Below are 14,261 nucleotides of genomic sequence, written 5' to 3' on the forward strand. Positions count from 1 at the left end.
GCGCCAGATCACGTACACAGTACATGATCTGACAATTCCGGGGTGATCACACACAGCAGGAGCTCAGTGGTGGGTACCACAGACTCCATGTCCGCCAGCACTCACCCATTACACAGGACACAAGCAAAACGACAATCTGCCTATTGTGACAGAAAGTCAGGTAAATCTGTGGGTGTTGTCACAGACGGGACATACATTTCTGCCTTGTTTAGACAATACACCAATTGCTATTAGGCGTCGGCTGAAAAGTAGCCAGAAATGGTCTAAGGGCGTTGGAAGACTTCAGCTGTTCAGAATGAGGCAATTAAGGCCTTTATAAGTAATCCAGAGGATTACCACTGCTTTGCTGCATCCTGAGGCTTTGTGAGGAAGGAGAAGCAGTGTACTGAAAGTCTTCTGAGGAGGTGAGGAGAGGATTGATTTTTTTCTGTGCGATAAAAATAAAAAGACTATTGTTTTTCTGCTGTATGATCAGCAGTGTCTACCCAGCAGTAGGCTGTGCCAGACTCCTAGATAGGTTCCTGTGTGGAAGGTAGACGCCCCAAGTGGCCAGGGTTTATTTTATGTTTGATTTTGTTTGTGCCGTTTGGATGCACTTGTTTCCAGCAAGATGGAAGAATAAACCCAAATCTTTGTTTTCAACCGTCTTCGACTGCCTGTCTGTATAAATTCAGTGTGTAGTGAACCCATCCAGGGAGTCACACACCCCACTACCGAGCTAACCCCTTACACTATGTAAACAAGGCAGATTGTCGTTCTGTCAGGAGGGAAGGTATTGATGCTGCGTTTCTGCAAAGCAAGGATCTTAGCCTTCCCCTAGTCAAAACACCTCCCACACAGTGAGTACACACGGTCTAGGCCAGGCGAGAGCAAACTCGGCCCTCCAGCTGTTTTGAAACTACAAGTCCCATGAGACATTGCAAGACCCTGACAATCACAGGCATGACTCCTAGAGGCAGAGGCATGATGGGATTTGCAGTTTCACCACAGCTGGAGGGCCGAGATTGCCCACCCCTGGTCTAGGCACACAGTTAACCCATTGATCAGCCCTGATGTTTAACCAATTCCCTGCTATTGTCATTCGTACAGTGACAGTGCATATTTTTAGCACTGATCACTGTATTCGTGTCACTGGTCTCCAAAAAGTGTCAGTTACGCGTCTGATTTGTCCGCCACAATATCAAAGTCCCGCTGTAAGTCACAGACCGCTGCCAATACTAATAAAATTAAAAACATTTACATATTTAGTATAACTTTTGCACAAACCAATCAATATACGCTTATTGTTTTTTGGGGGGTTTTTTTTAACCAAAAATATGTGGCAGAATACATATCAGCCTAAACTGAAGAAACTTTTTTTTTTTTATGTAAAAGTTTTTTTAAATAGGTAAAGTTGATCCAGGAAAAATCTGATTGCCTCTCGGGAGATCAGGGAGGAATCTTTTTCCCCTGCTGTAGCAAATTGGATCATGCTCTGCTGGGGTTTTAATCGCCTTCCTCTGGATCAACTGAGTATAGAATTGGGTATGGGATTGTACAATATTTTTTATTTTTATCGTTGAACTAGATGGACTTGTGTCTTTTTTTTAACATAACTATGTATTGGAAACGTTTTACAGGAGAAAGTAAAAAATATTCCCCCCCCCCCCAAAATAAATTAAAGTTTTTGGTTTTATAGCGCAAAAGATAAAAAAAAAATAAAAATAAAAAAACGCAGAGATGAACAAATACCACCAAAAGAAAAAAGTGATTTGTGAGGGGGGGATGTTATTTGGGTACAGTGTCGCGAGACTGCGCAATTTTCAGTTAAAGTAATGAAGTGCCGTATTGCAAAAAAGAAGAAGAATTGGCTGGGTCATGGGGGGGTAAATCTTTCTGGAGATGAAGTGGTTAAGTTTGCGTTGCTTGGGTACAGGCAATTTTCACTGCGTTTTTGACACAGTAAAGTGTTCTTCCTGCCTATTGCAACCAAAAGTCCAGCTTTCATTTTTCCCAACACGTGTCAGAAAACAGAGGTGGACATCTGGATGGATTCCATGGACAGGAGAAGTTTCTTCTTCTACATAACGGTGATCATCGCCGTTCCTCAGATAATTCTTTTCCTTCCATTCTCAAATAGTACAAATGTTTCTTCTTCATACTGAAGTGTTGGGTTTCTAAATAAAGGTCTGATCCGAGCTGGCGGAGCTGCGGCACTGCGGGGAGGTAGAGGCAACCAGTGCCAGCAGAAGAAGTACAGGAAAGAACACTAATTGGATGTGTTAGATTCGGTGTCTGCTGTACCTAGTCATGGTTACTGACATCAGGCCAATTTAACAAGACTGAACCAACTTTTTCTTCTTTTTTTTAAAAGAGAATACATAGTGCGCTATATTCTCAGTTCTTTCTGTTCCTCCCTCTGTCTAAAAGAGCTGAAAAGTCAAAAGCCACATGTGTGCCAATGAGGTGGTGGGATTATACTGCCCCCTAGAGGAGGGGGAGGTTACTGCCCCCCCGTGAACTGCAGGAGCGTGAGGCTACTGCCCCCGTGAACTGCAGGAGCGTGAGGCTACTGCCCCCGTGAACTGCAGGAGCGTGAGGCTACTGCCCCCGTGAACTGCAGGAGCGTGAGCTTACTGCCCCCATGAACTGCAGGAGCGCGAGGTTACTGCCCCCGTGAACTGCAGGAGCGCGAGGTTACTGCCCCCGTGAACTGCAGGAGCGGGAGGTTACTGCCCCTGTGAACTGCGTGAGGTTACTGCCCCCGTGAACTGCAGGAGGGTGAGGTTACTGCCACCCTTCGAACTGCAGGAGGGTGAGGTTACTGCCACCCCCCCCCCCCCCCCCGTGAACCACAAGGACAATTTCTTTGAGAAGAAATCCTTTAATCAATTGACTTAAAACAGTCTCTAAGGTAGCTTGAGCAGTACAAGTCTAACACGTCCAGTACACAGATCTTCAATTGTTACAGAGCAGTAGAAGTGGCTGGAGGTTGTCTCCCTTAACCGCTTCAATACTGGGCACTTTCACCCCCCTTCCTGCCCAGGCCAAATTTTCCTACTTTGAATGACAATTGCGCAGTCATGCAACACTTTACCCAAATTACAATTTTATAAACTTTTGAGACAAATAGAGCTTTCTCTTGGTGGTATTTAAAGGGTCACTAAATGACATTTTTTTTTTTTTTTAAATAACAAAAATGTTATAATTGCCTCCACTGTGCAGTTAGTTTTGCACAGAGTGCCCCCGATCCATGTCTTCTGGGGTCCCTCGGCGGCTGTCTCTGGTCCTCCCCGCAATTAGTAACCACAGTCATGCGAGAGCTCGTATGGTGGTCACTAATTGCAGGCGCGCTCCCGTGATACAGCGAGCGGCCATAGCCGCTCACTGTATCACTCGGCCCCACCCCTCGGAGTGCCGCGTCACTGGATGTGATTGACAGCAGCGCCAGCAAATGGCTGCGCTGCTCTCAATCCATTCGCTCTAGCCATTCAGCGGCCAGGCTGAGCGGCGAAGAGGATATCGGGACCGCACGGGACTTTCGAGGGGTCAGGTAAGTATAACGGGGGCTCGGGGGGGCCGGCAGCAGCAGATGTTTTTTCACCTTAACCACTTCCTTACTGGGCACATATACCCCTTCCTGACCAGGTGAAATTTCAGCTTGTGGCACTGCGTCACTTTAACTGGCAATTGCACGGTCGTGCGACGTGGCTCCCAAACAAAATTGACGTCCTTTTTTCCCCACAAATAGAGCTTTCTTTTGGTGGTATTTGATCGCCTCTGCGGTTTTTATTTTTTGCGCTATAAACAAAAATAGAGCGACAATTTTGGAAAAAAAAACAATATTTTTTACTTGTTGCTATAATAAATAGCCCATTTTTTTTAAAAAAAAAACATTTTTTTTCTCAGTCTAGGCGATACGTATTCTTCTACATATTTTTGGGAAAAAAATAAATAAAAAAAATCGCAAGAAGCATCTGGTTTGCGCAAAAGTTATTGCGCTTACAAAATAGATAAATAATAATAATAATTTTTTTTTTTTTTTTACTACTAATGGCGGCAATCAGCATTTTTTTCGTGACTGCGACGTTATGGCAGACACATCGGACACCCTTTGACCCATTTTTGGCGCCATTCACATTTATACAGCGATCAGTGCTATAAATATGCACTAATTACTGTATAAATGTGACTGGCATTGAAGGGGTTAACACTAGGGGGTGAGGAAGGGGTTAAATGTGTACCCTAAATTGTGTTCTAACTGTAAGTGGAGGGGGGGTGACTGGGGGAGGTGACCGATCTATGTCCCTATGTACAAGGGACACAGATCGGTCTCCTCTCTCCCTGACAGGACATGGATCTCTGTGTTTACACACAGAGCTCCACGTCTTGTCCCTGTAGCCGCCGATCGCGAGTCCCTGGCGGACATCACGGCCGCCAGGCACTCGCATCGGCATCTCAGCGATGCGGCGAGCACGCGCGCGCCGCTGTCGCCGCTGGATGCGCGCGCAGGCCGTGTTTTTACGGCCTGTTAGAGATTGAGAACCACCCCGCGGCCGTATAAAGTCGTACGGCCGTCGGGTAGTGGTTAATGCATAGATTGCATTAAAGGTGAAAAAAAAAAATCCCTTACAACTCCTTTAATCAACACTGGATTTTTGTTTTGGTGCCCAAACTTTCGATCCCCACTGTACAAGTGCTTTAGATTACAAGCATGCTTCCGGAACAAATGATGCTCGCAATCCAAGGTTTTACTGTATAATAGATAGGAGTTTAAGTCATGATCAGGTTATTACCGATTACCCAGGCCCATAGGGGGGGGATTGTAAAAATTTGGTCCATAAGGGGTATAAAGATACACGAGTTGCTGTGATTAAAACCCGGAACTGCCACTAAAAAAGCAGGAAAATTGGCAAATATAAAACGTATTTAGTGCAATTTCATGCTGGATCCCAACCCCGTCCCTCCAGGATCCCCCTGCAGAGTGATCACAGCTGTGTTTAGGACTTGCAGCGTCACGGCCTGGGAATGCGTGTCATGGGAAAGTATGTTCAGGGGGTCTCCTGGCTGGCGGGAGAGGATCCATTACAGGAGACGATGGGATGAGGTTACACTGTATATACACAGCCAGCTCGCGGTGATGTCGCACATCCTCTCAGTGTTAGTAAACTAAGCCCTGGCATCCCGCACAGGATGGATTCTGGTTACGGTTTAGATCTGTACATACATATGTTCTTAGTGGGCCATGGGGTATACTTTGTCGTTGTTCCCCAATCCCTACTCTATAGAACGCATACACTACACTGATTAAACCAATCAAAAATTATACATTTCATTTATATTCCGCATCCCTGAATTTGATGCATCAAAACTATATTTATAGTATAATTATGGGACTTTTGAGGCACAGCATTAGGCCCCTTTCACACGGGGTGGATCAGTAATGATCCGCCCCGTGAACCTCCGCTTGCTCAGCGGGGATCGCGCGGCTGATACCCAGTGGATCACAGGAAGGGCCCCGCACACTGTGCAGGGACCGCCCCGTCTTTTCTTCGCTCTCCTCTATGGGGGGGGGAAATCAGATGAACACGGACCGTCTGTCCATGTTCACTCGATCCGATCTGCGGACGGATGGAAAAACTTTTCATTCCGTTAAAATTGGACAACATTGGTCCATACAGTAGCAGACGATAAGCCTGTCTTTACACGCACATGAACTTTAACCCACTTCAGCCCCAGACCATTTGACTGGCCAAAGACCAGGTCACTTTTGACGCATTCGGCACTGCGTCACTTTAACTGACAATTACGCATTCGTGCGACGTGGCAACTAAACAAAATTGATGCCCTTCCCCCCCACAAATAAAGCTTTCTTTTGGTGGTATTTGATCACCTCTGCGTTTTATTTTTTTGCGCTATATACAAAAATAGAGCGACAATTTTGAAAAAAAAAATAAAAAAACAAACAATATTTTGTACTGTTTGCTATAATAAATATCCCCAATTTTTTTTTTTTTTTTTTAAAAAGCTATTTTTTTCTCAGTTTAGGCCGACATGTATTCTTCTACATTGGTTTTTTTATTTTGTTTTACCAAAAAAATAACAATAATCGCAATAAGCGTATATTGATTGGGTTGCACAAAAGTTATAGCGTCTACATAATAGGGGATAGTTTTAATGGCATTTTTATTATTTTTTTTTTCTTTTTACTAGTAATGGTGGCGATCTGCAATTTTTATCGTGTCTGCGACATTATGACGGACACATCGGGCACTTTTGACACATTTTTGGGACCAGTCATTTATACAGCGATTACTGTAAAAATTACACTGGCAGTGAAGGGGTTAACCATTAGGTGGCGTTGAAGGGGTTAAGTGTGTCCTAGGGAGTGATTCTAACTGTTAGGGGGAGGAGCTACCAGTAAAATGTCGCTGTTCACTGTTCCCGATTCACGGGGGAACAGTAGATCAGTGACAGGTCACTAGGCAGAACAGGGGGAATGCCTTGTTTGCATCCCCCTGTTCTGTTTTAGCAGGCCGCCCGACAACATTAAGTTCCCAGGACCCACGAGCACACTCACGAGGCACGAGCGGTTGGCAAGTGGTTAATGCCATCCTAGTCTTAGACCGTAGGGTTCAATATTGAGTTGGCCCACCCTTTGCAGCTATAACAGCTTCAACTATTCTGGGAAGGCTGTCAACAAGGTTTAGGAGTGTGTCTATGGGAATGTTTGATCATTCTTCCAGAAGTGCATTTGTGAGGTCAGGCACTGATGTTGGAGAGAAGGCCTGGCTCGCAGTCTCCACTCTAATTCATCCCAAAGGTGTTCAATCTGGTTGAGGTCAGGACTCGCTCATCCATGTGTTTATGGACCTTGCTTTGTGCACTGGTCCAAATTATTTGGTGGATATTATGTAGTAAAAAATTTTTCAGGGGTTGGCTTGGCCCCTTAGTTCCAGGGAAGGGAAATCTTAAGGCGTCAGCATAAAAATACATTTTGTACAATTTCATGCTCCCAACTTTGTGGGAACAGTTTGGGGACGGCCCCTTCCTGTTCCAACATGACTGTGCACCAGTGCACAAAGCAAGGTCCATAAAGACGTGGATGAGCGAGTTTGGGGTGGAGGAACTTGACTGACCTCAACCCGATAGAACACCTTTGGGATGAATTAGAGCGGACACTGCGAGCCAGGCCTTCTCATCCAACATCAGTGCCTGACCTCACAAATGCGCTTCTGGAAGAACGGTCAGACATTCCCATAGACACTCCTAAACCTTGTGGACAGCCTTCCCAGAAGAGGTGAAGCTGTTATAGCTGAAAAGGGTGCGCCAACTCAATATTGAACCCTACGGACTAAGACAGGGATGCCATTAAAGGTCATGTGCATTTAAAGGCAGGTGTCCCAATACTTTTTATAGACAATATAGGCCTGGATTCACAAAGGAGTTACGACGGCATATCTCCAGATACGCCGTCGTAACTCTGAGTGGGGGCTGTCGCAACTCGGCGCCTGATTCATAGAATCAGATACGCCTCACATTTGCTGGGATACGAGCGGCGTAAGTCTCCTACGCCGTCGTATCTTAGGGTGCATATTTACGCTGGCCGCTAGGTGGCGCTTCCGTATATTTCCGTGTCAAATATGCCAATTAGCTAGATACGCCGATTCACAAACGTACGTGCGCCCGGCGTATCAAGATGCGTCGTTTACGTAAGACATACGCCGGCGTAAAGTTACCCCTCATAAAGCAGGGGTAAGTCATGTTAGGTATGGACGTCGGAAACGTACGAACAGCGTCGTATTTTACTTGTTTGCGCAAGTCGTCCGTGAATGGGGCTGGATGTAAGTTACGTTAACGTCGAAAGCATTGACTATTTGCGGCGTAAATTTTGAGCATGCGCACTGGGATACATACGTTCACGGACATCGCATGCGCCGTTCGTTAAAATCGTCAATCACGTCGGGTCACGATTCATTAACATACAACACGCCCACACCAGCCTACTTTGAATTACGCGGGCTTACGCCGGCACAGTTACACTACACCGCCGTAACTTAGGGCGCAAGTTCTTTGTGAATACGGGACCTGCCTCACTAAGTTACGGCGGCGTAGTGTATCTGAGATACGCTACGCCCGCCTAAAGATAGGCGCGTCTACGTGAATCTGGGCCATAGTGTACATTTGTAGGAACTATTTTACCCCCCGGAAAAGATTTATGTCAACACCAGAGATATACATAGCTCTGCCACAAGGAGGGCAGGAGACCCCATTTCCTTCTGCTGCAGTTCAGTAACACTTTTAGGTCTTGCACCTCCCCCAGCCTGCAACTGGACAGTGAAAAGGAGCATAAGAACACTGACGGGCTCATCTCTCTGCTCTCTTCTCCTATCAGAAACAATTGAGTACTGTCGCAGGTGCACCAATATGGCTACAATCAGATCAAGTAAGATGGAAGATCCTCCTATGAGAATATTTACTGTTAGCACTTAAAGTGGAGTTCCACCCACTTTTACAACACTTCGGCATTTCCTGTGCAATGTAAACGAATTGGATATTTTTTTTTCCACACCTACTGTATACCTGCTGTATCCATTTTTCACTTCCTCCTCCCTGGCCGTGGCCCATCGCATCATTTCCTGTTTGCAATGCCTCCTGGGAAGGGGCGGCAACTTCCTCCGATACTGCCGTTGCTATGGAAACCTGGCCTGAAACCTATTACACTGCTTGTGCTGCACTTAGCATGTGCGAGATCTGCAAGGATGAGATCCAGGAAGAAATACAGTCTGGCTTCAGATGCCCACACTTAAGATGGCCACGGCCTGCTGCAAGTTTATAAAATAACAAACTACTGCTATAAACTAACAATACGGACCTTAGTTTACAGACTAACTTTACTAGAATACATTAAGTTGGTGCATTTTAGGGCTCTTTCACACGGAGCTGACCGTTTCTGGGTCCGCTCCGTGTGTCTCCGTCGGCTCAGCGGGGATCCCCGCTAAGCTGTCGGCGGATAGGGCGGTCCCCGCACACAGTGCAGGGACCGCCCTGTCTCAGCTCCGCTCTGCCCTATGGGGAACCGGATGCAGACGGACCGTCTGTCTGCATCAGTTCCGTTCCGCCGGACGGAAGAAAAATAGGGTTTTCTTCCGTCCGAAAACCGGATCCCGACGGACGCTGACGCTAGCGGATGCTCCATCCGCTAACGGACGCGATCCCATAGGGATGTATTACAAGTCCGTTAACGGACTTGTAAAAACGGACAGGCGGAGCGGACGTCTGAAAGGGGCCTTAGGGGTATTTTTATTTAAAAAGTATTATTTTTTCCGGAACCCAGCTTTAAGCACAACTGACTGGCTCCTTGTGCAGCTCCTCCCTCTTCGTTTAAGCTCTGCTGTACACGGGTAGAAAGCAAAAGGCTGATATTAAAGGGTCACTAAAGGAAACATTTTTTTTAGCTAAATAGCTTCCTTTACCTTACTGCAGTCCTGGTTTCATGTCCTCATTGTTCGTTTTTGCTGTAATCCTTCTCTGTTCTGAACACTTCCTGGTTGTCTGTTTCCTGATGAAAAAAGTTATGGGAGCTTTCTCTCTGTGGTCACTAATCAAGGAGGTGTGATTACTGTGTGTCTAAAACCCCACAGCACCAATCAGCTTCGTTTTCCAAACCATCACTGCCCTGTATTGGCTCTGTGACTCTGTACATCACAGAAGCAGGAAACAACATGCAAAAACGAAACTGAAACTACAGGTACATTATATGATTGATTTTGATCTATTTTTAATCATTTTTAAAAGGAATCAGTTAACCATTATGTCTCTATACCCTGTAAACAGTCATTTCAGCTTTACAACTCCAGATACGATATAAACACTGTACAGGTTTAAAAATCCATTAAGGGTTGTATTAATGATCACAGAACTGCACCAATGTCTGTCTTTTTGGTCAGTGACCTAGAAAGTAGTGTATCCAGACAGCCAAGAGGTCAGCAAATGAGCAGCCTATAAACTAACAGAGCTATTCTGCTACATCCAGCTGACTAATAGCACAGTATGCTCAGAGCAAATCAATGAACTGCACTGCGGGAGCCCATGAACCCGCACACAGGAACAACAATTCCTCAGCCTTCTCTATTGCTCCAGGGTTTGAAATGCTCTGAGGGCAGAAATCACAATTAAGGAACGCCGGTGCAAACTCTGATGAACACACGTTTTTAACCACTTCCCGCCCGGCCTATGGCCGATTTACGTCCGGGAAGTGGTTCTGAAATCCTGACAGGACGTTCCAGAACGTCCTGCAGGATTTCATGCCGCGCGCGCCCGTGGGGGCGCGCAGTGCGGCGATCGGGGATGCGGGGTGTCAGTCTGACACCCTGCATCTCCGATCTCGGTAAAGAGCCTCCGGCGGAGACTCTTTACCACGTGATCAGCCGTGTCCAATGACGGCTGATCACAATGTAAACAGAAAGAGCCGTTGATGGCTCTTCCTCTCACGTCTGACAGACGCGAGTAGAGGAGAGCCGATCGGCTTCTCTCCTGACAGGGGGGGGGGTTCGCGCTGATTGTTTATCAGCGCAGCCCCCCCTCGGATCGCCACACTGGACCACCAGGGATGCCCACCCTGGGCAAAAAAAAAAGCCTGCAAAAAAAATAAAATAAAGTCTGAAAAAATAAATAAAAAAAGCATTCAAAAAAATAAAAAAAGATGCCAAAAAAATTAAAAAAGATGCCAATCAGTGCCCACAAATGGGCACTGACTGGCAACCTGGGAAAATCAGTGCTGCCCCACAGTGTCCATCAGTGCCACCCCAGTGTCCATCAGTGCCACCCCACAGTGCCCACCTATCAGTGCCCATCTGTGCCACCCATCAGTATCCATCAGTGCCACCCATAAGTGCCGCCTATGTGTGCCCATCAGTGCCGCCTATGTGTGCCCATCAGTGCCGCCTATGTGTGCCCATCAGTGCCGCATACCAGCGCCGCCAAACAGTGCCACCTCATCTGTGCCCGTTAGTACTACCTCATCGATGTCCATCAGTGCCATCTCATCGGTGCCGCCATATCAGTGCCCGTAATTGAAAGAGAAAAACGTATTTACAAAAAAATTAACAGAAAAAAAAACTAAAAACTTAATTTTTTTTCAAAATTTTTTAGTTATTGCGCAAAATAAATAAAAAAAAAAATAAAAAAAAAAAAAATCGCAGAGGTGATCAAATACCACCAAAAGAAAGCTCTATTTGTGGGGAAAAAAGGACGCCAATTTTGTTTGGGTACAGTGTAGCATGACCGCGCAATTGCCATTCAAAGTGCGACAGTGCTGAAAGCTGAAAATTGGCTTGGGCGGGAAGGTGCGCAAGTGCCTGGTATGGAAGTGGTTAAAGGCTAAAACCGGCGTTTATCCCGTTTGCGTTTAGAAGCGCTTAGTTAAGAAACATAATAAGACCCTCCCTAAGCTCAAAAAAAGATTATTTAACCATTTCAGCTATTTTGTGAGACCAGAGTGAGTAGCAGCTGAGAGAGCAGCAGTGTACTTGTATTTAGCGTGTCACTTGCCACAAGTTGTGGATTGCCCACAAAGCTGGAGAAGGCTATAAGAAGATAGTAAAGCGTTTTCAGATGTCAATATCCTCTGTTCGGAATGTAATTAAGAAATGGCAGTCATCAGGAACAGTGGAAGTTAGAGCAAGATCTGGAAGACCAAGAAAAATATCAGACAGAACAGCTCGCAGGATTGTGAGAAAAGCAATTCAAAACCCACGTTTGACTGCACGATCCCTCCAGAAAGATCTGGCAGACACTGGAGTTTTGGTACACTATTCCACTATAAAGAAATACTTGTACAAATATGGTCTTCATGGAAGAGTCATCAGAAGAAAACCTCTTCTACGTCCTCACCACAAAAATCAGCGTTTGAACTTTGCAAATGAACATATAGACAAGCCTGATGCATTTTGGAAACAAGTTCTGTGGACCGATGAGGTTAAAATAAAACTTTTTGGCCGGAATGAGCAAAGGTACGTTTGGAGAAGAAAGGGCACAGAATTTTATGAAAAGAACCGCTGTCCAACTGTTAAGCATGGGGGTGGATCAATCATGCTTTGGGGTTGTATGCCAGCCAGTGGCACAGGGAACATTTCACGAGTAGAAGGAAAAATGGATTCAATAAAATTTCAGCAAATTTTGGATGGTAACTTGATGCCATCTGTGAAAAAGCTGAAGTTAAAAAGAGAGGATGGCTTCTACAAATGGATAATGATCTTAAACACACCTCAAAATCCACGGGGGATTATATCAAGAGGCGTAAACTGAAGGTTTTGCCATGGCCTTCACAATCTCCTGACCTCAACATAATTGAAAATCTATGGATAGACCTTAAAAGAGCAGTGCGTGACAGACAGCCCAGAAATCTCAAAGAACTGGAAGACTTTTGTAAGGAAGAATGGGCAAAGATACCTCAAACAAGAATTGAAAGACTCTTGGCTGGCTACAAAAAGCGTTTACAAGCTGTGATACTTGCCAAAGGGGGCAGAACAAGATATTAACTCTGCAGGGTGCCCAAACTTTTGCAGACGCCATTTTTTTGTTTTCTGTAATTTTGAAAGTGTAAATGATGGAAATAAAATCTAACTTTTTTTGACATATTATAAGAATGTCAAATCTGTAATTTGATGCCTTTTGGAGATTTTTCCATCTTTCCTTGGCTTCGTTATGCACATTAATACACATTTTTACCTGGGGTGCCCAAACTTTCGATCCCCACTGTAGGCCAACATGGAGGGGTGTTTAGAGGCAATAAAAAAAAAAAATAATAATATGTGGAGCGCCACGGTTGACTTCTTTCTGAAAATGCGACTTTCCAGGCTGTGTGTGGTTTAAATAATTAGTCACATGCTTAGAGATCAGATCAGTCAGAAATGTTTCCCTTTACATTTGTTCTTAAGGCCGCATTCACACTGTAACGCGGCGTATTTCGGCGTATTTTGCCGCGACAAATTGCGGCGTATTTAACCCGCGATTTGCCGCGACAAAACGGGTCTTTTTTTTTTTTTGACAACACATTGTTGTCTATGGCCGAACGCCAATGCCGCCTGAAAAAAAGGGTCCGGGACTTTTTTTCAGGCGGCAGGCGTACGGCGTTTCGGCGTTCGGCGTGAGATGTGAACCATCTCCATAGACATCAATGTGAAATCTCCCCTCCAGCGGCACGAGCGTCGGGCGTGAAAACGCCTATATGTGAATGGAGCTGTGATTATTGAAGCCAAAGCATCAAAAAGATGACGAGCATTTTTAGGACTAGGAGACATCAACTATAACCTGTAATAAAAAGATTACTTTCTATCATTGCACATCTTATTACATCAGCATTGCAAAAGGCAGGCAAATGATTCATCACAAGCAAATAAAAGTAATGACTTACCTCATCGATGGTGTTCTCATCCTTCTTCAAGGCTGAAAAATGAGAAGTAAAGATATGCTTAGTACTTTGTCAACTAAAAGGTTTACGTCAAAAAGCACAGCTTAATATAGCTTTAGTGAATGGCAAACAAGCCAAAGTACAATACAAAAAAACAAACAAAAAAAACACACTAAACTAAAAATCGGGGGCTACATGGAATAACAGAACGCATTGCCTTATGGCCTAAGGTCAGCCATACGCGGTTTGAATCTCAGCCGGTTTAGCCGGAACTTGCCAAGATTCGAACACTAATGAGCAGACTGAATGTACAAAGTTTAACAACTTAGGTACAACCAGCCTGGCGGATTCTCTTTTGCAATTATCGGCAGCGGCTTTAGCAGCCGCTAGTTATAATTAGAGTTGAGCAGACACCTGGATGTTCGGGTTCGGGTCCGAACCCGAACTTTAAAAAAAAAAAAAAGTCCGGGTGCGGGAACCCGAACCCCATTGTAGTCAATGGGACACGGACTTTTAGAGAAAAAAAATGCGGAGGTCCCCGCAAATTCAATAACCAGACCCTTTAGGTCTGGTATGGATATTAAGGGGAACAATTAAACAATTAAAAAAAGAAATGACGTGCGGTCATTCCTCTTCCAGGAAAGACCCTGGGCTTACCCAGTGACGTACCAGAGGGTACGTCAGAGGGGGCGGGGTCACGAGACGGGTGGCCCTGCCTCCTCTATATAAGTAATGTCACAGCTGCAGCGCGTCATTCGCTGGGCTGTGTCCAGCGGTGAGAGGAGGTCGGGGATGCTGCTACGCTGGATGGATGGATCTCCTCAGCGGAGATCACCCGACGCAGGATCTTCTCATCGCTGGAGATCAC

General features: G+C 45.4%; 1 protein-coding gene across 3 annotated transcripts in view; it reads right to left on the reverse strand.

The window, feature by feature from the left end:
* CDK14 (cyclin dependent kinase 14) overlaps nucleotides 1–14,261 on the reverse strand; it is a 601,685-nt gene that overhangs the window by 534,555 nt on the left and 52,869 nt on the right. For all 3 annotated transcript variants that reach the window (XM_040352389.1, XM_040352390.1, XM_040352388.1), the window contains exon 2: nucleotides 13,397–13,428. In XM_040352389.1, the coding sequence (XP_040208323.1) occupies nucleotides 13,397–13,428 (32 nt within the window). The remainder of the gene's footprint in view (nucleotides 1–13,396; nucleotides 13,429–14,261) is intronic.

Source organism: Rana temporaria, chromosome 5 (assembly GCF_905171775.1).
Source record: "Rana temporaria chromosome 5, aRanTem1.1, whole genome shotgun sequence".
Lineage (NCBI taxonomy): Eukaryota > Metazoa > Chordata > Amphibia > Anura > Ranidae > Rana > Rana temporaria.